We start from the raw sequence: 22,287 nt of genomic DNA on the forward strand, positions 1-22,287 counted from the left end.
AAAGAAAGAAAGAAAGAAAGAAAGAAAGAAAGAAAGAAAGAAAGAAAAAGAGAAAGAAAGAAAGAAAGAAAGAAAAAGAGAAAGAAAGAAAGAAAGAAAGAAAGAAAGAAAGAAAGAAAGAAAAGAAAGAAAGAAAGAAAGACAAATAATCCAGTCAAAAAATGGGCAGAAGACGTGAACAGACACTTCTCCAAAGACGACATACAAATGGCTAACAGACACATGAAAAAATGTTCAACATCACTAGCCATCAGGGAAATACAAATCAAAACCACATTGAGATACCACCTTACACCAGTTAGAATGGCAAAAATTAACAAAACAGGAAACAACAAATGTTGATGAGGATGTGGAGAAAGGAGAACCCTGTTACACTGTTGGTGGGAATGCAAGCTGCTACAGCCACTCTGGAAAACAGTATGGAGGTTCCTTAAGATGTTAAAAATAGAGCTACCCTAGGACCCAGCAATTGCACTACTAGGTATTTACCCCAAAGATACAGATGTAGTGAAAAGAAGGGGCACCTTCACCCCAATGTTCATAGCAGCAATGTCCACAATAGCCAAACTGTGTAAGGAGCCAAGATGCCCTTCAACAGATGAATGGATAAAGAAGATGTGGTACATATATACAGTGGAATATTACTCAGCTATCAGAAAGGATGACTACCCACCATTTGCATCGACATGGATGGAACTGGAGGGGATTATGCTAAGTGAAATAAGTCAGGCAGAGAAAGACAATTATATGGTTTCACTCATATGTGGAACATAAGGAATAGCATGGAGGACCATAGGGGAAGGGAGAGAAAACTGAAGGGGGAGAAACCAGAGAGGGAGATGACCCATAAGAGACTATGGACTCCAGGAAACAAACTGAAGGTTTCAGAGGAGAGGTGGGTGGGAGGATGGGGTAGCTGAGTGATGGATATTGAGGAGGGCATGTGTTGAGATGAGCACTGGGTGTTATACACAACTAATGAATCATTGAACACTACATCAAAAACTAATATGTACTACACATTGGCTAACTGAACATAATAAAAGAAAGACATTTTAAAATAAGACTTTTTGGATGCTTAAAGAGTGATAAAAAAATAACTAATTTTTTAAAAGATTAATAAATCATGAAGCTAAAGCAAGCACAAATGAAAAACCAGTTAAGAATCTTGGATAACAATGGGGGCATCCAGGTGGCTCAGTTGAGCATCCAACTCTTGATTTGGGCTCAGGTCATGATCTCAGGGTCCTGGGATTGAGCCCCACATAGAATTCTCTGCTCAGTGGGGAGTCTGCTTGAGAGTCTTTCTCTCCCTCTACTTCTGCCCCTCCCCTCCATGCTCTCTCTCTCAAATAAATCAGTCTTTTTTTTAAAAAAAGAATCTTGGATAACAGTGAACAAATAGAGACCATCAGTAAAGAAATAGAAATTATAAAAAGGAACCAAGTAGAAATTCTGGAGCTAAAATTACAATAGCTAAAATGGAAAATTCACCAGAAAGGTTCAACACCAGATTTGAATAGACAGAGGAAACTGGCCAACCTGAAGATAGTACAATTGAAATTATTGACACAGAAGGGCAAAAAGAAAGCAAAGGAAAATGAATAGAGATTAAGGGACTTGTGAAACATCATCAAGCATACCAACATATTATGGGAATACTTGAGAAAAGAAGAGAAAAAGGAGAAGAAACAATATTTGAAGAAATAATAGTTGGAAACTTCTCTAACTTGAGGAAAGACATGAGCTACATATCCAAGAAATTCTTCAAATTCCAAATATAATAAACTCAAAGACATACTCATTTGGATGCATTATAATCAAACTTTGCAAAAAGAGGATCTTAAAGCAGCAAGAGTGAAGTGACTCATCATGAATAAGAAATCCTCAGTAAGTTTGATAGCCAAATCCACATTAGAAGCCAAAGAGGCCAGAAGGCAGTGGGATAACATAGTTAGTGCTGGCGGGAAAGTATCAACAAAGAATTCCCATATCTGGCAAAATTTTCCTTCGAAAATTAAAGAGAAATTAAGACATTGCCAGACAAACAAAACAGAGTTCATCACGAGTAGACCGTCCCTATGAGAAATACTAAAGGGAGTCCTACAGGCTGAAATGAAAAGACATTTGACAGTAACTTGAAGACATACAAAGAAATAAAGAACACTGGTAAAAGTAACTACATAGGTAGATATAAAAGCCAATATTATTATATTTTTGGGTTTCAACTCCTTTTTCTTATTTCCTACATGATTTAAAGGTATAAATCTTTAATGGGCATGTAATGAATAAAGATATGAAGACAACAATATAAGAGAAGGAGATGGACATTATAGCAACAGAGTTTTGTATGCTATTAAAGCTAAGTTGGTACAATTCCCAAAAGGCATTGTTTTGAATTTGTAATCACCAGCATAACCATTAATAACTAAAAAATAGAAAAGGAAATATGAAGGGAATAAAAAGATACACTGGGAAAAAAATAATCAAACATAAAAGAAGGCAATATTGGAGCAATTCATGAAAAACAAAGATATACTTCTGGAAAACAAATAGAAAAACAGCAGAAATGCTTCCTTATCAGTAATTACTTCAAATGCAAATGGATTAAACTCACCAATTAAAAGACAGATTGGCAGAATAGATTTAAAAATATATACTCTAACTAAATGTTATCTACAAGAGAGTCATTTTAGATCAAAAAACACAAATAGGCTGAAATTAAAAGGATGGAAAAAGACTCCATGCAAGTAATAACCAAATGAGAGTTTGTATGGCAATACTGAGACCAAAGTAGACCTTAAATAAAAAACTGTTACAAGAAACAAAGAAGCATAAAAGAGTCAATTTGGTGAGAAGATATAACAATTGCCAACAAATGTGCACCAAACAGGAGAGCCCCAAATATATGAAGCAAACATTGACAGAATTGAAGGAAGAATTATAGTTATATAACGATAGTTGAAGAATTCAATAACCTTCTTTCAATGGTGGAGAGAAAATCTAGACAGGAGATCAAACATGAAATAGAGGACTTGAATAATGCTATAAGCCAACTAGCTTTAACAGACAGAGTACTCCACATAACAATAGAATATATACTCTTCTCAAGTACACATGGAACATTCTTTTTTTTAAAGATTTTATTTATTTATTTATGAAAGACAGAAGGAGAGAGACACAGAGGCAGAGGGAGAAGCAGGCTCTCTGCAGAATAGGAAGCCTGATGGGGGACTTGATCCCAGGACTCTGGGATCATGACCTGAGCCAAAGGCAGACACTTAACCAACTGAGCCACCCAGGTGCCCCACATGGAACATTCTTGGAGGGTAGAACATATTTTAGGCCACAAAACAAGCCTCAATAAATTTTTTTCCCTAGGCAAAGAACATTATTAACCTTGTTTCAAACTTTATTCCCAGGCTTCTTCAGCTTAATTAGCTGTAAAGAATGAATTGTGTATGAGCAAAAACTGAAAAGAGCTGCAGTGTCCAAGGGGCTTGGGCTTAAAAATATTAGAGATCTAGATTTTATCAGATCCATGAACAAAATTTTAAAAAGCATTCGTAATATAAAATAGCAGCTCCCAGTAACTTCTTGAAGTTTTATCTTCTTCAGAAATTGATTCAATTCAGTTTGCCTCATTCTTGGAAGCTTCATCAAAATTCTCCACAAGATCTGGAACTTCATCATCCTCCTCCTCTCCAGTAGCAAGTGGTGCTTTTCCATCCACAGGATTGTTTGGGCAAAGCTTTAGCCAGTCTTCTTAAACTAGTCAGATTGTCTGCACCAAGTTGGTTTAAGATACTGGATAGCATAGCTGTCAGCTGCTTTATCTCAGCATGGCCTGTAATGGTGAAAGTGTTCACTGCCAGCGATGCCTGAATTTTGGGGTTGTTAAAGTAGATCACTGTTCCTTGGTTTGTGAACATATTCACTTCTTCAATACCAGAGATATTGTTTACCCCTAACTTCTTTAAGGAGAACTGAAGTTTTTTTATCATCTGCTGTAGCCATTCTATGAACCACCTTCTTTCAGTGAGCAGTTCCTTTCCCACCAATGTGCACTTGTGCTTGCAGTTTGGCTAGTTTCTCTTGGTTCATGATAGTTTCTTTCATCTGAGGCTCCTGTCCTTGGGTTCACCACGAGGTAGAGGAAGAGACGGTGTCACCTCCAAGCCTCAATAAATTTAAAAAGATTAAAATCATGCAAAGTTTTTTCATTAGCCCCCATGGGATGAAACTAGAAATCAGTAAAAACTGAAATTCACAAAATTTGGAAATTAAACTGCACACTTGTAAACAACCAAAAGGTCAAAGAGAAAATCACAAGTGAAATGTGAAATACTTTGAGACACATTAAATAAAAGCAAAATTTATAGTTTACACCAAAGACATAGCTCAGAGGGAAATTTATAGCTGTAAATGCCTATGTTGAAAAGAAGTAAGATCCCAAATCAATAACCGAACTCTATACCTCAACAAACTAGAAAAGACCAAGTTAAACCCAAAGCTCACAGAAGTAAGGAAATAATAAAGATTAAAGATAAACAAAATAGAGAATACAAAAACAATAATCAACAAAACCAAATGTTGGTTCTTTGAAAAGATCAACAAATCAACAAACCCTTACCTAAACTAAGAAAAAAGGAGAGAAGACACAAACAATTAAAATCAAAATGAAAGTGGACATTGCTATCAAACTTAGAGAAAGGAGGATAATGCTTTGAACAATTGTATGCCAACATTAGATAACCTAAATGAAATAGGCAAATTCCTATAAACATGTGAATTTCCAAAACTGACTCAAGAAGAAAATCTCAACATGGCTAAAATAAGTAATGACATTGAGTCAGTACCCAAAAACTTCCTGAAAAAGGAAGGTCAAAGTTGAGATGGCTGGTGAATTGTACCAAATATTTAAATAATTGATGCCAATCCTTCTCAAACTCTTCCAAAAAATAGAAGGGGGAACATTTCCTAATTCATTCTATGACACCAACATCACCCTAATTTCAAAGTTAGACAACACCACAATGGATTAGAGACCAACATCCCTTATGAATATGTGTGCAAAAATTCAACACAATATTTGCAAACAGAATCCAATAGTATATTAAAAGGATTATGTACCATGAACAAGTGGGATTTATCCCAGAAATGTACAGGTAGTTCAACAAACAAAAATAAAAGATGTAAAAACAACAATAGAAAAGAAAAAAACATGATACAGATACACCTCAATTGATACTGAAGAAGCATTTATAAAATTGAATACCCCTTCATGATAAAACTAGGAATGGAAGGGAACTTCCTTAATCAATGACAAAGGGCATTCCTGAAAAACCCGCAGACAAGATCCTACTCAATAATGAAAGATAAAAACTTTCCTCCTTAAGATCCAGAATAAGATAAGGATGCCTGTTTTTAGCACTTCTATATTGTACTGGAAGTTCTACCCAGAGAAATTAAGCAAGAAATAAAAGGCATTCAAAATGTAAAAAAAAATGAAACTAACCCTACTGACAGACAGCATTATCCTGTATGTATAAAATCCCAAAGAAACCACAAAAGAACAACTAGAATAAATGAAGTCAGCAAAGTTGCAGGTTATAACATAAACAGGCAAAATCAGTTGTGTTTCTATACACTAACAATGAACATTTTTAAAAAGAATTTAAAAATCCTTACAAGTCTCTAAAAGAATAAAATATCTAGAAACAAATTTAACCAAGAGTTATAACATTTGTATACTGAAGACTATAAAACATTGCTAAAAGCAATTAAAGAAGCCCAAATAAATGAAAAGGTATCACTTGTTCATGGACTGAAAGGCTTAATATTGTTTAAATATTAGTACCATCCAAAACAATATAATAGATTCAGTGCAGACCCTACCAAAATACCAGTAACCTTTTTTGCAAAATGGAAAAGATTATGCTGAAATTTGTGTGGAAATGCTGAAGAATAGCTGAAACGGTATTGAAAAAGAAGAAAGTTGGAAGAATCACACTTCCCAATATCAAAACTTCTCCCATATCTATAATAATCAAAACAGTGTTACCAGCATAGGGATAGACATATATACCAATGGAATAAAACTGAGAGTTCAGAAATAAAACCATACATCTATGATCAGTTGATTTTCAACAAGTTGCCAGGACAATTCTATGGTGTAAAAAGTAGTCTCTTCAACAAATGGTACTAAGACAACTAGAAATTGACATGCGAAAGAATGAAGGTGGACCATTACCCCACGTTACATACAAAAATGGATCAATGACTTAACTTTAAGAGCTAAACTATAAAACTCTTAGAAGAGAGCATAGGGGAAATCTTAATGACCTTGACTTTGGCAGTGGTTTCTTAGGACACCAAAATATAAGCAACGAGAAAAAAAATGGTAAATTGGCCTTCATCAAAATTTAAAACTTTGCCACTTCACAGGATATTATTTAGAAAGTGAAAAGACAGACTACAGAGAAATATCTGCAAATCATCTAAGGGTCTACTACCCAGGATATACAGAGAACTCCTAAAGTTCCACAACAAAATTCAAAAATGAGCAAAAGACAGACATTTCTCCAAAGGAGATATAAAGATGGACAATAAGCACTTGAAAAGATGCTCAACATCCCTAATCATTAGGGAAATGCAAATCAAAACCACACTGAGATACCACCTCATACCCAATAGGTGATGGTTACCATTAATAATAATAATAACAGAAAATAACAAGTGTTAACAAGGATATGTAGATATTGGAACACTTGTTCACTGCTGGTAGTAATGTGAAATGGTTTAGCTGCTATGGAAAACACATGGTGGTTCCTCAAAAAATTAAAATTATTAGAATTATTACATGATCTAGCTAATCTATTTCTGGGTATATGCCAAAAAGAATTGAAAGCAGAGTCTCAAAGAGATATTTGTACACACATGTTCATAACAGCATTATTGGCAATAACTAACATGTGGAAGCAACTCAAGTGTCCATCAATGGGTGAATGGATAAGCAAAACATGGAATATACATAGAGTGGAATGAATTCAGATTTTAAAAGGAAGGAAATTCTGACACATGCTACAAAATGCATGAACTTTGAGGTCATTATGCTAGGTAAAATAAACCAGCAATAAAAAGACACAAAAATTATATGATTCCAATTATATGAGGCACCCAGAGTAGTCAAATGCATAGAGAAAGTAGAATGGTGGCTGTCAGGGGCTGGGAGAGAAGGAAATGAGGAGTTATTGTTTAATGAATAATGAATTCATTTTTACAAGATGAATTCTGGAGATGGCTGGTGGTAATGGTTGCAAAACAGTATGAATGTACTTACTACCAGTGAACTGTACACTTGAAAAATGGTTAAGATGGTAAATTTTATGTGTATTTTACAATTTAAAAATATTTTATTAAAAAAGAAGTACTGATCCATGCTACAATATGGATGAACCTCAGAAACATTATATGAAGTGAAAGAAGCCATACATAAAAGGCCACAAATTGTATGATTCCATTTATATGAAATATCCAGAAGAGTTAAGTCCCTAGAAGCAGAAAGCAGATTGATGGTCACCAGTGGCTGAGGAAGAGAATGGGCAGTAACTGCTTAATGAGTCAGTGCTATTCTTTGTGGTGATAAAAATGTGAATTATATAGTGGTGGTGGTTACACAACACTGTGAATGTAAATACCACTAAATTGTACATTTTAAATGGTTGATTCTATATTATATGATTTTCACTTCAATCAAAAATATAGGAAAAAAACATTTCAAAGAACTAGTGAAATAAAGTCTAGAATTTAGTTAATAGTAATGTACCAAGGTGAGAAATTTATGTATTATCTTTGCAACTTTCCTCTAAATCTAAAATTATTCCAAAATAAAACATTTATTTTTAAAAAAAATGGGCAAACTACTTGAATAGACTCTTTACCAAAGAGGATATACAGATGGCAAATAAGCACATGAAAAGATAGTCAACATCACTAGCCACTAGAGGAATACAAATTAAAACAACAATGGACTACAACTAAATAAGTACCCATTAGATTAATTAAAATAAAAAATACTGGCAAAAGTAGCTGATGGTGAGGATAACACTGATCAACTGAACTCTCTTACTCTGCTGGTAAAATCCAAAATGATACAACCACTGTAAAAAACAGGCTGGACATAAGTTTAATATACTTTATGTTTTAAAGCAATCTTAGGTTTCAGCAAAACTGAGTGGGAAGTAGAGTTTCCATATACCCCTGTCTACACACTCACAGCCTCCCCCACTATTAACAGCCTCCATGAGAGTGATACATTTGTTACCACTGACAAACTTACATTAATACATCATTATCACCCAGAATTCATAGTTTACAGTAGGGCTCATGTGACATCATATATAGGTCAAAACACCAAGCATATCGATCATTACAGTATAATACATTATAATACAGAATACTACTGCTCTAAAAATCTGTGTCAGCCTATTCATCACTCCCTCCCCCTTAAACCCTGGCAAGCACTGTTTTTTTTGTTTTGTTTTGTTTTGTTTTGTTTTTGCTGTCTTCATAGTTTGCCTTTTCCAAATTGTCATACAGTTGAAATCATACAGTATGTAGCCTTTTCAGATTGACTTCTTTCACTTAGTGATATGTATTTAAAGTTCCTCTGTATTTTTTTTGTAGCTTCATTGCTCATTTCTTTTTAGAATATTTCATTGTCTGGATATATCACAACTTATCCATTCATCTACTGAAGGACATCTTGGTTGCTTCCAGGTTTTGGCAATTAATGGATAAAGCTGCTATAAACATTCATGTGCAGGTTTTTATATGGACATAACTTTTTGTTTTGAGGGGTAAATACCAAGGAGCATGATTGCTGAATCATATGGTAGGAGTATGTTTACTTTAGGAAACTGACAAACTGTCTTCCAATGTGACAATGTATAATTTTTGCATCCCCTAACAATGAGAGTTCCTGTTGTTCCAAATTCATTCTAGCATTTGGTGTTGACAGTGTCTGAGATTTTTTGTCCTTCTACTAGGTATATAGTTGTTTCTTGTTGTTTTAATTTGCAATTTTAAATATTTTCATATGCTTATTTGCCATTTGTCCATCTTCTTTGGTGTAGTATCTGTTCACATCTTTTGCCCAGTTTTTAGTTGGGTTGTTTATTTTCTTACTGCTGAGCTTTAAGTGTTCTTTGTGTATTTTGGATAACAGTCCTTTATCAGATGTATCTTGAGGCACCTAAGTGTGCAGTCAGTTAAGCATCTGGTTCTTGGTTTTGGTGCAGGTCATGATCTCAGGATCGTGAGTTCGAGCCCTGTGTCAGGCTCTGCCCTCAGCAGGGAGTCTCCTTGAGATTCTCTCTCCCTTTCCATCTGCCCCTCCTGTTCATGCTCTCTCTCTCTAAAATAAATAAATAAATCTTTAAAAAAAAAAACTTTATCAGATGTATCTTTTGCAATTGTTTTCTCCCAGTCTGTGTCATCTTCTCATTCTCTTGATAGTATGTTTCACAGAGCAGAAGTTTCTAATTTTAACAAGGCCCAACTTATCAATTTTTTCTTTCATGGATCCTGCTTATTATGTTTTATCTAAAAAGTCCTTATCAAATCCAAGGTCATCTAGATTTTATATTTTCTTTTGGTCATTTTCTAGTTTTGTGTTTACATTTAGGTCTATGATTCATTTTGAGTTAAGTTTTTCTGAAGGGTGTACTGTTTGTGCCTAGATTCATTTCTTTTGCATGTGAGTTTCAGTTCTTCTAGCATAATTTGTCAAGACTGTCTTTGCTCCATTGTATTTCCTTTGCTCCTTTGTCAAAGATCAGTTGACTACATATCTGTGGATCTATTTCTGCACTTTCTACTCTGTTCCTCATTGATCTATTTGTCTATTTTGTCACCAATACCATACTGTCCTCATTACTTTAGCTTTATGGTAAGTCTTATAGTTAGGTAGCACCAGTCCTTTGACACTGTTCTCCTCTTTAAATATTATTATTCCCAGTCTTTTGCCTCTCTATATAACTTTACAATCAGTCTGTCAATATCCGCAAAATAACCTGCTGGGATTTTGATTGAGACTGTGTTGAATCTATAGATCAAGTTGGGAGGAACTGACACCTTGACAATATTGAGTCCTCCTACCCATGAACACAGAATTTTTTATTTGCTCTTCAGTTTCTTTCATCAGTGAAGAAATTTTTTTTGTAGATCTGTAGTTTTCCTCATAAATCTCATAAATGCTTTGTTAGATTTATACCTAAGTACTTTATTTTTGAGGGTGCCAATGTAAATGTTACTGGTTTTAATTTCAAATTCTATAGCTAGTATATAGAAAAGTTTTGTCCCATATGAATGCTCACCAAAGGGTAACCTCGGCAGAGGAAAATTTTAACAATCAAGTTCGTAGAACAACCCATTCTGTGGATACCAGTTGGCCTCTTTCCCAGTCAACCCTCTCACCACCTAATGGGCTCATGAACAAAGTAACGATGGTGATAGGAATGGAGGTTATGCATGGGCTGAGCAACATGGATTTTCACTTGCTAAGAGTGATCTGGCTACAACCACTGCTGAGTGCCCAATATGACAGCAGCAGAAACCAATACTTTCTTCAATTTGGCACCATTCCCTGGTGGCAGGTTGGTTACATTGGACATTTTCATCATGAAGGGGAAAGATGTTGTTCTTACTGGAATAAATACTATTCTGGATATGGATCTGCCTTCCCTGTATAGAATGTTTCTGCTAAAATTATCATCCAAGGACTTAAAGCATACCTTATCCACCATCATGGTAATGCCCACAGGATCAAGAAATTAATTTCATAACAAATGAAGTGTGGCAGTGAGCCAGTGCTTATGGAGTTCATTGGTATTACCATGTTCTCCACCATCCTGAAGCAACTGCCTAGATACATATGTATTATTAATTTTTTGATTAATGTTAGCATAGTATGTCTTACATTATCCCTTTACTTTTAATCAATCTATGCATTTATACTTAAATTGGGTTTCTTGTAGACAACATATAATTGGATCTTGTTTTTTGAACTACTCTGATAATCTCTTGGTTTATTTAGAACATGCACATTTAAAGTGAAAATACAGTTCGATTAGTATCTACCATGGTCCTTACTGTTTTCTATTCATTACCCTTGTTCTTTGTTCCTATTTTCTTTTTACTTTTTTCTGATTTTTTGTTTTAAAGTGGGCATTTTATATATGATTCCTTTTCCCCTTCTTAGCATATCAGTTATATTTCTCTTTTTTTTATTTTTTTAGTGGTTACCCTAGAGTTTGCAATATACATTTACAACTGATCTAAGTCCAGTTTAAAATAACATTATATTGCTTAATGGGAAGTGCAAGTACCTTATGATAACAAAGCATTCCTAATTTCTCCCTATTTCTTGAATCAATCATCATTCATTTCACTTATCCATAAGCTACACTGCTACCCTATACACTTTTTGGCAACTTGGTGTGGTTTTGAAGAAGCATTATTGTGCCTTGGAACAAAGTTCAAGCATATCTTAAGAATAAAAACAAAATGGCACCTAATAAAATAAGATTCACAATGTCTGGCTTCCAGGCAATGATGCCATATCAACAGGAAAATACAGCCCATGATGAAGAGAAGATATCAGTCAACAGAAACTAATCCAGAAGTGATACATAGGATAAATTCAGTAGACAAGGACATTAAATCAACTATCATAAATATACTCCATATATTAAAGGAGATAGAAGAAAGCACAAGCATGTTAAGAAGAGACGTGGAAAATACCAAAAAAATTCAAACTGAACTTTTAAAGAAATGAAAAATATAATTTATGAGATTACATGCAATATACACTAGATGGGACAAACAGGAGAATAGACAATGAAAAAGAAAACATTACTGAACTCAAATTTGTACTTTCCAAAATGAAACAAAGGAATAAAAAAGACCAAAATAAGTGAATGGAGAATTAGTGATCTATCGTTTAACTTCAAGTTACCTAATACACATACAATAGGAGTCTCAGAAGAAGAAAGAAAGGATGGGACAGGAAAAATGTTTGAATAAGTCATGCCAGAAATCTTCCTAATTTGATGAACACTGTAAATCCACAAATCCAAGGAGGTTAATGAACTTCAAGCATAAGAAACATGATGAAAACTACACCAAAGCACATCATAATTGAAATTCTTTAAAAAAAAAAAAAAAAAGAAAAGCCAGAAGGGAGGGAAAGATATATTATCATATACAGTAACAAATGTAAGAATAACAGCAGACTTATAAAGCTAGAAGACAGTGGAAGAAAAAATTTTAAGTACCGAAAAAAGTGTCAATTCTAGAATTCTCTACTAAACAAAATACCATTAAACATGAAGGTGAAATAAATACTTTTACAGACATACAAAAGCTGAAAAGATCCAGAACTAAAAATTCAGCTCTGCAAGAAACATTTTAAGAAGTCCTTATGAAAGAAGGAAAAATAATATAGAGGAAAATCGAGATTTACACAGAGGAATGAAGAGCCCTGGAAATGGTAAATATGTGGGTAAATAAAACAGATTATTTAGTTTTTAAATTTCTTTAAAAAATAATTGATGACAAGAAACATCCCAAATATCCATCAATGAGTGAATGTTAAACAAATTATGCCATATCCATACAGTGGAAAACTCATTTCTTTTTATTGCTGAGGAGTTTTCCACAGCCAGGGATCTAATAAAAACAGATATAAGTAATATGCCTGATCCAGAATTTAAAGCCACTATCATAAGGATACTGGCTGGGCTTGAGAAAACCATGGAAGACCTCAGGGACAGACACCCTTACTGCAGAGACAAAAGAGCTAAAAAAAACAATCAGGCCAAAATGAAAAATGTAATCTCTGAGATTCAAAACCGACTGGTTGTACTGACCACAAGGATGGAAGAAGCAAAAGAACAAACAAATTATAAAGAAGATAGAACTATGGAAAATAATGAAGCCAAACAAAAGAGAGAAAGAAAAATCTTGGATCATGAAAGTAGATTTAGGGAACTCAGTGACTCCATCAAACATAATAACACTTGTATTATATGAGTCCCAGAAGAAGGAGAGAGAGAAAAAGGTGCAGAAGTTTATTTCAGGATATTATGGCTGAAAACTTCCCTAATCTGGGGAAAGAAACAGACATCTAAATCCAGGAGGCACAGAGAATGCCCATCAAAATCAACAAAAGCAGGCCCAACACCAAGACCTATCATAGTTAAATTTCCAAAATATAAAGAAAAAAATCCTAAAACAACTAGACAAAATAGCCAAAGCAATCTTGAAAAAGAAAAAACTGCATGCCTCACAAGTCCAGCCTTTAAACTATATTACAAAGCTGTAGTCATCAATACAGTATGGCACTGGCACAAAAACACACATAGATAAATGGAACCGAATAGAAAACCCAGAAATGGACCCACAACTATGTGATCAACTAATCTTAGATAAAGCAGGATAGACTATCCAATGGAAAAAAAAGACTGTCTCTTCAACAAATGGTTTTGGGAAAACTGAACAGCCACATGCAGAAGAATGCAATTGAACCACTTTCTTACACCATATACAAAAATAAATTCAAATGGATGTAAGACCTAAATGTGAGACAGTAAACCATCAAAATTATGGAGGAGAACACAGGGGATAACCTCTGTGACATCAACCATAGCAACTTCTTACTAGATATGTCTCCGGAGGCAAGGGAAACAAAGGCAAAAATGAACTATTGGGACTTCACAAGGTAAAAAGCTTCTGCACAGCAAAGGAAACAAAATTGAAAACTAACCTTCAGAATGGGAGAACATATTTGTAAATGACATATCTGATAAAGGATTAGTATCCAAAATCTATACAGAACTTATCAAACTCAGCACCCAAAAAAAAACATTCTGGATCACGCATATTACTTATATCTGTTTTTATTAGATCCCTGGCTGTGACCTTTTCTTGTTCTTTCTTTTGGGATGAATTCCTCCATCTTGGCATTTTCTCTAGGTCTCTGTCGTCTTCTGTGTTAGGAAAGCCCGTTATGTTCCCTGCTTCTGAGAGTAAAGGTTTTATGAAGAAGAGATCGTATAATGTCCAGGGCCTGGCGCTTCAGGAAGTGTCTCTGGTGTGTGCTGCATGGACTGTGCTGCTGTGTTTTGGCTGCTCTTTCCCCAAGGTCAGTCCTCTGCAGAGTTTCTCCTTGCCTGCAGTAGGGAGTGTTTTGACCTTGTCCAGAGTGCGGCGAGTTTTAACTAGGTGTGCTCTGGTCTGCTGGTTGAAAGAATCCTGATGCTATTTCCACTAGAGCTGAAGTTTTGCAGAATACTATGGTCAGTAGACCTGAGGGCTATCGGGGGTGGGGAGGCAGCTGTGCTGGTCCTCAGGCACAGTTGCCTGAGAAAAGCATTACTAGCCGAGTGCAGGGTTGCAGGGTTGGTGTAAGTGGTTCATGCTGTCACTGTTGGCACTGTGCTGCTTACTGAAGTTAGTTTATGCTGAGGGGTAGGGGACAGAAATGGCACCTGCTGGCTCCTTTGTCCCTGGAGGGGGCGGGGGGGGTGGTCCATGCTTGCTTCTCTCTGGGAAGCACTTTCAGGGGAAGGAATAGTTTCCCATCATGTTTCACAGGCATTTTTCAGATCACTGATTTCACACTGTCTCTGGGTCACTTGCCTGCCTGGAACAGCATTGTTAGCCTTGGACTCTACCTTATTCAGGTCTGCTGACAATTAAAGTTCCAAACTTCAGGTACTTGATGTGTCAGGGACCTGTGTTGGTCCTCTAGGAAAGGTTATTGCTGTGCTGGGACTGATACTGTTGCAGGTTTGACTCAGAAGATCTGTCACCCCAAAGCACAGGAATACCGGATTGGGTACAAGCAAGCTAAAAAGCCAGTGTCCCAGGTAGTAGCCCTCAACAGGTGTCTCTGCACCTAGGCTGAGAGGCAGGGAAGGAAAATGGTGCCTGCCAGATCTTTTGCCCCCAGAGGGGCAATGCTACCTCTCACAGATGTATTCCAAAAAGAATGAACAGTCTCTCCCTTGCCCCTTAGGCAATCATCGGAATGCACAGTCTGCCCCAGGGTTGTTTGCCTGCCTCTGACCTAGGAGTAGTGTAGCATCCTCAGGTCTCCTTCCCAGCCAAACCCACGGACTTCCAAAACTCCAGTCTTTGAGCCCCCTTGGTTGAAAACACTCACAAAATTCAGCCCCCTTCACTCCCCCAGCCAGTGGCTTTGGAGAAGTGTTCTTATGCATATTCCTGTGTGTTCTACCCTCTCTCACCTTTCTCCATGACCAGGGCTCCTTCCCTTCCACAGCACCTGTCATCTGTTTCTCCCCCAAATCCTGTCTCAGCACTTCCTACTTTCCTCAAAATGGCTTCTTCTCTCCCTCTAGTTGTGTAGATTGTTCTACCAGTTCTCAGGTGAAATTCTTGAGTATTCAGAATGATTTGATAGTTATCTAGCTGTTTCAGGGAGGAGGCAAGCCTAGGGTTCTCCTACTATGCCACCATCGTAGCTCCCCTTCAAGAAACAAGAAGATCTTAAACAACCTAACTTTATATCTCAAGGAACTAGAGAAAGGAAAAATGAAGCCCAAAATTAGTGGAAGAAAGGAAATAAAGATCAAAGCAGAAATAAACAAAAGAGACTAAAAACACAATCAAAAAGATTAATGAAACTAAGATCTGATTTTTAAAAAAGATACACAAAATAGACAAACCTTTGGCCAGATTCCCCAAGACTGAAAAATCAAAAGTGAAAGAAGAGACATTACAACTGATACCACAGAAACACAAAGGATCATAAAAGACTATGCCAAAATATTGGAGAATCTCAAAATAGATAAATTCCTAGAAAAATACAACCTACCAAGACAATCATGAAGTAATAGAAAACCTGAACAGACCAATTACTCGCAAGGAGATTGAGTCATTAATTAAAAACCTCCCAACAAACAAAAGTCTAGGACCAGATGGCTTCATTGCTGATTTCTACCGAACATCTAAAGAATTAATACCAATCTTTCTCACATTTTTTTCCAAACCATCAAAGAGTAAGGATAACTGCCATACTCATTTTTCAAGGACACTACAAAAAAAGAAAATTATAATATTTCTGATGCACATTGATGTAAAAATCCTCAACAAAATATTAGCAAGCCAAATTCAACAATATATTAAAAGGATCTTATGATAAAGTGGTATTTATTCCAGGAATGAAAGGATGGTCCAAAATCTAATAATAATACCCAATAAATATAAAGGATTTATACAATTCAATAGCAAAAAATAATCAGATTAAAAAATGGGCATATGGGAGTGCTTGGCTGGCTCAGTCTGCACAGCATGTAACTCTTGATCTAAGGCTTCTGAGTTCAAGCCCCATGTTGGGTGTATAGCCTACTTTAAAGAAAAATGGGCAGCGGAGCAGGATGGCGGAGGACTAGGAGACCTAAATTTCGTCTGGTCCCAGGAATTCAGCTAGAGAGGGATCAAACCATTCTGAACACCTAGAACTCAACAGGAGATCGAAGAAAAGAATAGCAGCAACTCTCTGAATAGAAAAGCAACCATGTTCTGGAGTAGGACATGCAGAGAAGTGAATTCAAGGCGATATTCAGGAAGATAGACAACGGGGGAGGGGGCCTCTGTCAGATGCTACTGGCAAGTGATAGAGCTGAGGAGCACAAATTCAGAACTTTTAGAAGTCTGCTCCGCTGAGGGGCGTCGCTCCAGTGGCTAAGTAAGGGGTGGAACCCTCACTGGGACAGTGTGGTCTCAGGACCCTCAGGATCACAGAAAGACCAGAGGTGCCTGAGTGTGGCAGAGCTCCTAGTTATTGGAGCGGGGAAGCTGGCTGCAAAGACAGAGCCAAGGAGTGGGATCTGAGTGCGGGGTTGCCATAAACTGTGATCCGCAGCACAACCGGGCCACTTCTCTTCCAGCAGGGACCCAACAAGCAGCAGATCCGGGTAGACTCCCCTTCCTCCCCTGGGAGGAGCGGTGCGGGAGCACACCACACGGATCTGCTGGGTTTGGAGACTCCAGATGGGGTCGGGTGCCAGAGATACAAATGCTCGGTCACAGCCCAGGTGAGCACGGAGTGTGGTCAGAGACCAGGGAGATGGGAGTGATTGACTGCTTTTCTCTGGGGGCTCCCTGAGGAGCGGGGCCCTGAGTTCTCGGCCCTCCGGGGCAGAGATTGGGAGGCCGCCATTTTCACTCTTGTCCTCCAAAGCTGTACAGAAAGCTTGCAGGGAATAAAAGCTCCCGAGAGCAAACCCAAGCAGATTACTTAGCCCGACCCAACAAGGGCAGGACAATTCTGCCTCTGGCAAAGACATTTGGAAACCACGGCAATAGGCCCCTCTCCCAGAAGATCAGCAAGAACAGCCAGCCAAGACCTAGTTTACCGATCAATGAGAATGGCAGAACTCCAGCGCTAGGGGAATACTGCACATAGAATTTATGGCTTTTTCCCCATGATTCTTAGTCTTTCAAAGTTAATTTTTTTTATTTTTCTTTTTCCCTTTTTCAATCAACATCTTTTCAATCCCTTTTTTAAAGTTTTCTTTATTTTCATTTTTAGAGTCATATTCTATCCCTTCATAGTAGTTATCCTTATTTTTGGTGTATATATATATTAGTTGTTCTCTCCTTAAAATTTTGGGATACAGTTTCTTCTAACAGACCAAAATATACCCTAAATCTCTAGTGTATGGCTTTGTTCTAGTCTCCTGCCTGATCACATTCTCTCCCTCTTTTTTCTTTTTTTTTTAAATCCTCTTCTTTCTTTTTTCAAACAACTTCTTATCTTATCAATTCCTTTTATAAAATTTTTATAATTTTCATCTTTACAGTTGTATTCCGTCCATTCATCGTATTAACCCTTATTTTTCTACATATATAAGTTTTTCTTTCTTTAAAATTTTGGGAGGCACTTTCTTCTAACAGACCAAAATACGCCCAAAATCTAGTGTGTGGCACTGATCTATGCACCAGCCTGATCATACTTGATCATATTCTGTTTTGTTTTTATCTTTATCTTTTTCTTTTTTTTTCTTTTTTCTTTCTTTCCCTTTCTTTTCCCCCGGTTTCAGATCTCTTCTGATTGTTTGGTGTATATTTTTCTGGGGTCGTTGTTATGCTCTTAGCATTTTGTCATCTATTCTCCTCTGGACAAAATGACAAGATGGAAAAAATCACCTCAAAAAAAAGAATGGTACCAACTGCCAGGGACCTAATCAATACAGACATTAGTAAGATGTTGGAACTAGAGTTCAGAATGACGATTTTAAAGATACTAGTTGGGCTTGAAAAAAGCATGGAAGTTATTAGAGAAACCCTTTCTGGAGAAATAAAGGAACTAAAATCTAACCAAGTCAAAATCAAAAAGACTATTAATGAGGTGCAATAAAAAATGGAGGCTCTAACTGCTAGGATAAATGAGGCAGAAGAGAGAATTAGTGATATAGAATACCAAATGATGGAAAATAAAGAAGCTGAGAAAAAGAGAGATAAACAACTACTGGATCACGAGGGCAGAATTCAAGAGATAAGTGATACCATAAGATGAAACAATATTAGAATAATTGGAATCCCAGAAGAAGAAGAAAGAGAGAGGGGCAGAAGGTATATTGGAGCAAATTATAGCAGAGAACTTCCCTAATTTGAGGAAGGAAATGGGCATCAAAATCCAGGAGGCACAGAGAACCCCCCTCAAAAATCAATAAAAATAGGTCAACACCCCGACATCTAATAGTAAAACTTACGAGTCTCAGAGACAAAGAGAAAATCCTGAAAGCAGCTTGGGAGAAGAGATCTGTAACCTAGTGGTAGAAACATTAGATTGGCAACAGACCTATCCACAGAGACCTGGCAGGCCAGAAAGGACTGGCATGATATATTCAGAGCACTAAATGAGAAAAATATGCAGCCAAGAATACTATATCCAGCTAGGCTGTCATTGAAAATAGAAGGAGAGATAAAAAACTTCCAGGACAAACAAAAACTAAAGGAATTTGCAAACACAAAACCAGCCCTATAAGAAATATTGAAAGGAGTCCTCTAAGCAAAGAGAGAGCCTGAAAGCAACATAGACCAGAAAAGAACACAGACAATATACACTAACAGTCACCTTACAGGCAATACAATGGCACTAAATTCATATCTTTCAATAGGTACCCTGAATATAAATGGGCTAAATGCCCCAATCAAAAGACACAGGGTATCAGATTGAATTAAAAAACAAGATCTATTGATATGCTGTCTGCAAGAGACTCATTTTAGACCCAAAGACACCCCCAGATTGAAGGTGAGGGGGTGGAAAATGATTTACCATGCTAATGGACACCAAAAGAGAGCTAGGGTTGCAATCGTTATATTCAGACAAATTAGATTTTAAACCAAAGACTATAATAAGAGATGAGGAAGGACATTATATCATACGTAAAGGGTCTATCCAACAAGAAGATCTAACAATTGTAAATATCTATGCCCCTAACATGGGGGTAGCCAATTATATAAGCCAATTAATAATAAAAGCAAAGAAACACATCGACAACAATACAATAATAGTGGGGGACTTTAACATAAAAATCAACAAGGAAATAAAGACTTTAAATGACACACTGGACCTAATGGACTTCACAGATATACTCAGAACATTCCATCCCAAAGCAACAGAATACACATTCTTCTCTAGTGCCCATGGAATATTCTCCAGAATAGATCACATCCTAGGTCACAAAGCAGGTCTCAACTAGTACCAAAAGATTGGGATCATTCCCTGCATATTTTCAGACCCCAATGCTTTGAAACTAGAACTCAATCACAAGAGGAAAGTCAGAGAGAACTCAAATACATGCAGGCTAAAGATCAGCCTACTAAAGAATAAATGGGTTAACCAGGAAATTAAAGAAGAATTTAAAAAGTTCATGGAAACAAATGAAAATGAAAAAAACAATTGTTCAAAATCTTTGGAATGCAGCAAAGGCAGTCCTAAGAGGAAAGTATATAGCAATAGAAGCCTTTCTCAAGAAACAAGAAAGGTCTCAAATACACAACCTGACCCTACACCTAAAGGAGCTGGAGAAAGAATAGCAAATAAAGCCTAAGCCCAGCAGGAGAAGAGAAATAATAAAGATCAGAGCAGAAATCAATGAAATAGAACCCAAAAGAATAGTAGAACAGATCAACGAAACTAGGAGCTGGTTCTTTGAAAGAATTAATAAGATTGATAAACCCCTGGCCAGACTTATCAAAAAGAAAAGAGAAAGGACTCAAATAAATAAAATCATGAATGAAAGAGGAGCAATCCCAATGAACACCAGAGAAATACAAACAATTATAAGAACATATTATGAGAACTATATGCCTGCAAATTAGATAATCTGGAAGAAATGGATGCATTCCTAGAGATGTATCAACTACCAAAACTGAACCAGGAAGAAATAGAAAACCTGAACAGACCTGTAACCACTAAGGAAATTGAAGCAGTTATCAAAAATCTCCCAACAAACAAAAGCCCAGGGCCAGATGGCTTTCCAGGGGAATTCTACCAAACATTTCAAGAAGAATTAATACCTATTCCACTGAAACTGTTCCAAAAAAAATAGAAATGGAAGGAAAACTTCCAAACTCGTTTTATGAGGCCACCATTACCTTGATCCCAAAATGGACAAAGACCCCATCAAAAAGAATTACAGACCATTATCCTTGATGAACACAGATGCAAAAATTCTCACCAAAATACTAGCCAATAGGATCCAACAGTACATTAAAAGGATTATTCACCACAACCAAGTGAGATTTATCCCTGGGCTGCAAGGTAGGTTCAACATCTGTAAATATATCAATGTGATACAATACATTAATAAAAGAAAGAACAAGAACCATATGATCCTCTCAATAGATGCAGAAAAAGCATTTGACAAAATACAGCATCCTTTCTTGATCAAAACTCTTCAGAGTATAGGGATAGAGGGTACATACCTCAATATCATAAAAGCTATCTATGAAAAACCCACAGCGAATATCATTCTCAATGGGGAAAAACTGAGAGCTTTCCCCCTAAGGTCAGGAACATGGCAGGGATGTCCACTATCACCACTGCTATTCAACATAGTATTAGAAGTCCTAGCCACAGCAATCAGACAGCAAAAAGAAATAAAAGGCATCTGAATTGGCAAAGAAGTCAAACTCTCACTCTTTGCAGGTGTTATGATACTTTCTGTGGAAAACCCAAAAGACTCCACCCCAAAACTGCTAGAACTCATACAGGAGTTCAGTAAAGTGGCAGGATATAAAATCAATGCACAGATCTGGCATTCCTATACACCAACAAGACAGAAGAAAGAGAAATTAAGGAGTTGATCCCATTTACAATTGCACCCAAAACCATAAGATACCTAGGAATAAGTCTAACCAAAGAGGCAAAGAATCTGTACTCAGAAAACTATAAAATACTCATGAAAGAAATTGAGGAAGACACAAAGAAATGGAAAAATGTTCCATGCTCATGGATTGGAAGAACAAATATTGTGAAGATGTCAATGCTACCTAGAGCAATCTACACATTCAATGCAATACCTATCAAAATACCATCAACTTTTTTCAGAGAAATGGAACAAATAATCCTAAAATTTGTATGGAACCAGAAAAAAACCTGAATAGTCAGAGAAATGTTGAAAAAGAAAAGCATTTGGCGGCATCACAATTCCGGACTTCCAGCTCTCTTACAAAGCTGTCATCAAGAGAGTATGGTACTGGCACAAAAACAGACACATAGATCAATGGAACAGAATAGAGAGCCCAGAAATGGACCCTCAACTCTATGGTCAACTGATCTTCAACAAAACAGGAAAAAATGTCCAATGGAAAAAAGACAGTCTCTTCAACAAATGGTGTTGGGAAAACTGGACAGCCACATGCAGAAGAATGAAACTGGACCATTTCCTTACACCACACACAAAAGTAGACTCAAAATGGGTGAAAGACCTAAATGTGAGACAGGAGTCCATCAACATCCTAGAGGAGAACACAGGCAGCAACCTCGTCAACCTCAGCCACAGCAACTTCTTCCTAGAAACATCGCCAAAGGCAAGGGAAGCAAGGGCAAAAATGAACTGTTGGGACTTCATCAAGTAAAAAAGCTTTTGCACAGCAAAGGAAATAGTCAACAAAACCAAAAGACAACCGACAGAATGGGAGAAGATATTTGCAAATGACATATCAGTTAAAGGGCTAGTATCC

The 22,287-nt window shown here is 36.7% G+C and overlaps 1 protein-coding gene and 1 long non-coding RNA gene across 9 annotated transcripts in view; one reads left to right on the plus strand and one right to left on the minus strand.

Moving 5' to 3' along the window:
• STXBP5L (syntaxin binding protein 5L) overlaps positions 1 to 22,287 on the plus strand; it is a 404,049-nt gene that overhangs the window by 349,947 nt on the left and 31,815 nt on the right. For 5 of the 8 annotated variants that reach the window (XM_073894175.1, XM_073894170.1, XM_073894178.1 and 2 more), the window contains one exon: positions 16,983 to 17,126. The exons of the other annotated variants lie outside the window; for them this stretch is intronic. In XM_073894175.1, coding sequence (XP_073750276.1) covers positions 16,983 to 17,126 — 144 coding nt within the window. The remainder of the gene's footprint in view (positions 1 to 16,982; positions 17,127 to 22,287) is intronic. 8 annotated transcript variants of the gene reach the window in all.
• Positions 1 to 22,287, minus strand: part of LOC141373020 (uncharacterized) — a 185,430-nt gene that overhangs the window by 148,877 nt on the left and 14,266 nt on the right. The gene's annotated exons all lie outside the window — the stretch shown is intronic.

This window comes from Callorhinus ursinus, unplaced genomic scaffold (genome assembly GCF_003265705.2).
Source record: "Callorhinus ursinus isolate GAN/ISIS: 27379988/994484 unplaced genomic scaffold, GSC_fseal_2.0 scaffold1, whole genome shotgun sequence".
Lineage (NCBI taxonomy): Eukaryota > Metazoa > Chordata > Mammalia > Carnivora > Otariidae > Callorhinus > Callorhinus ursinus.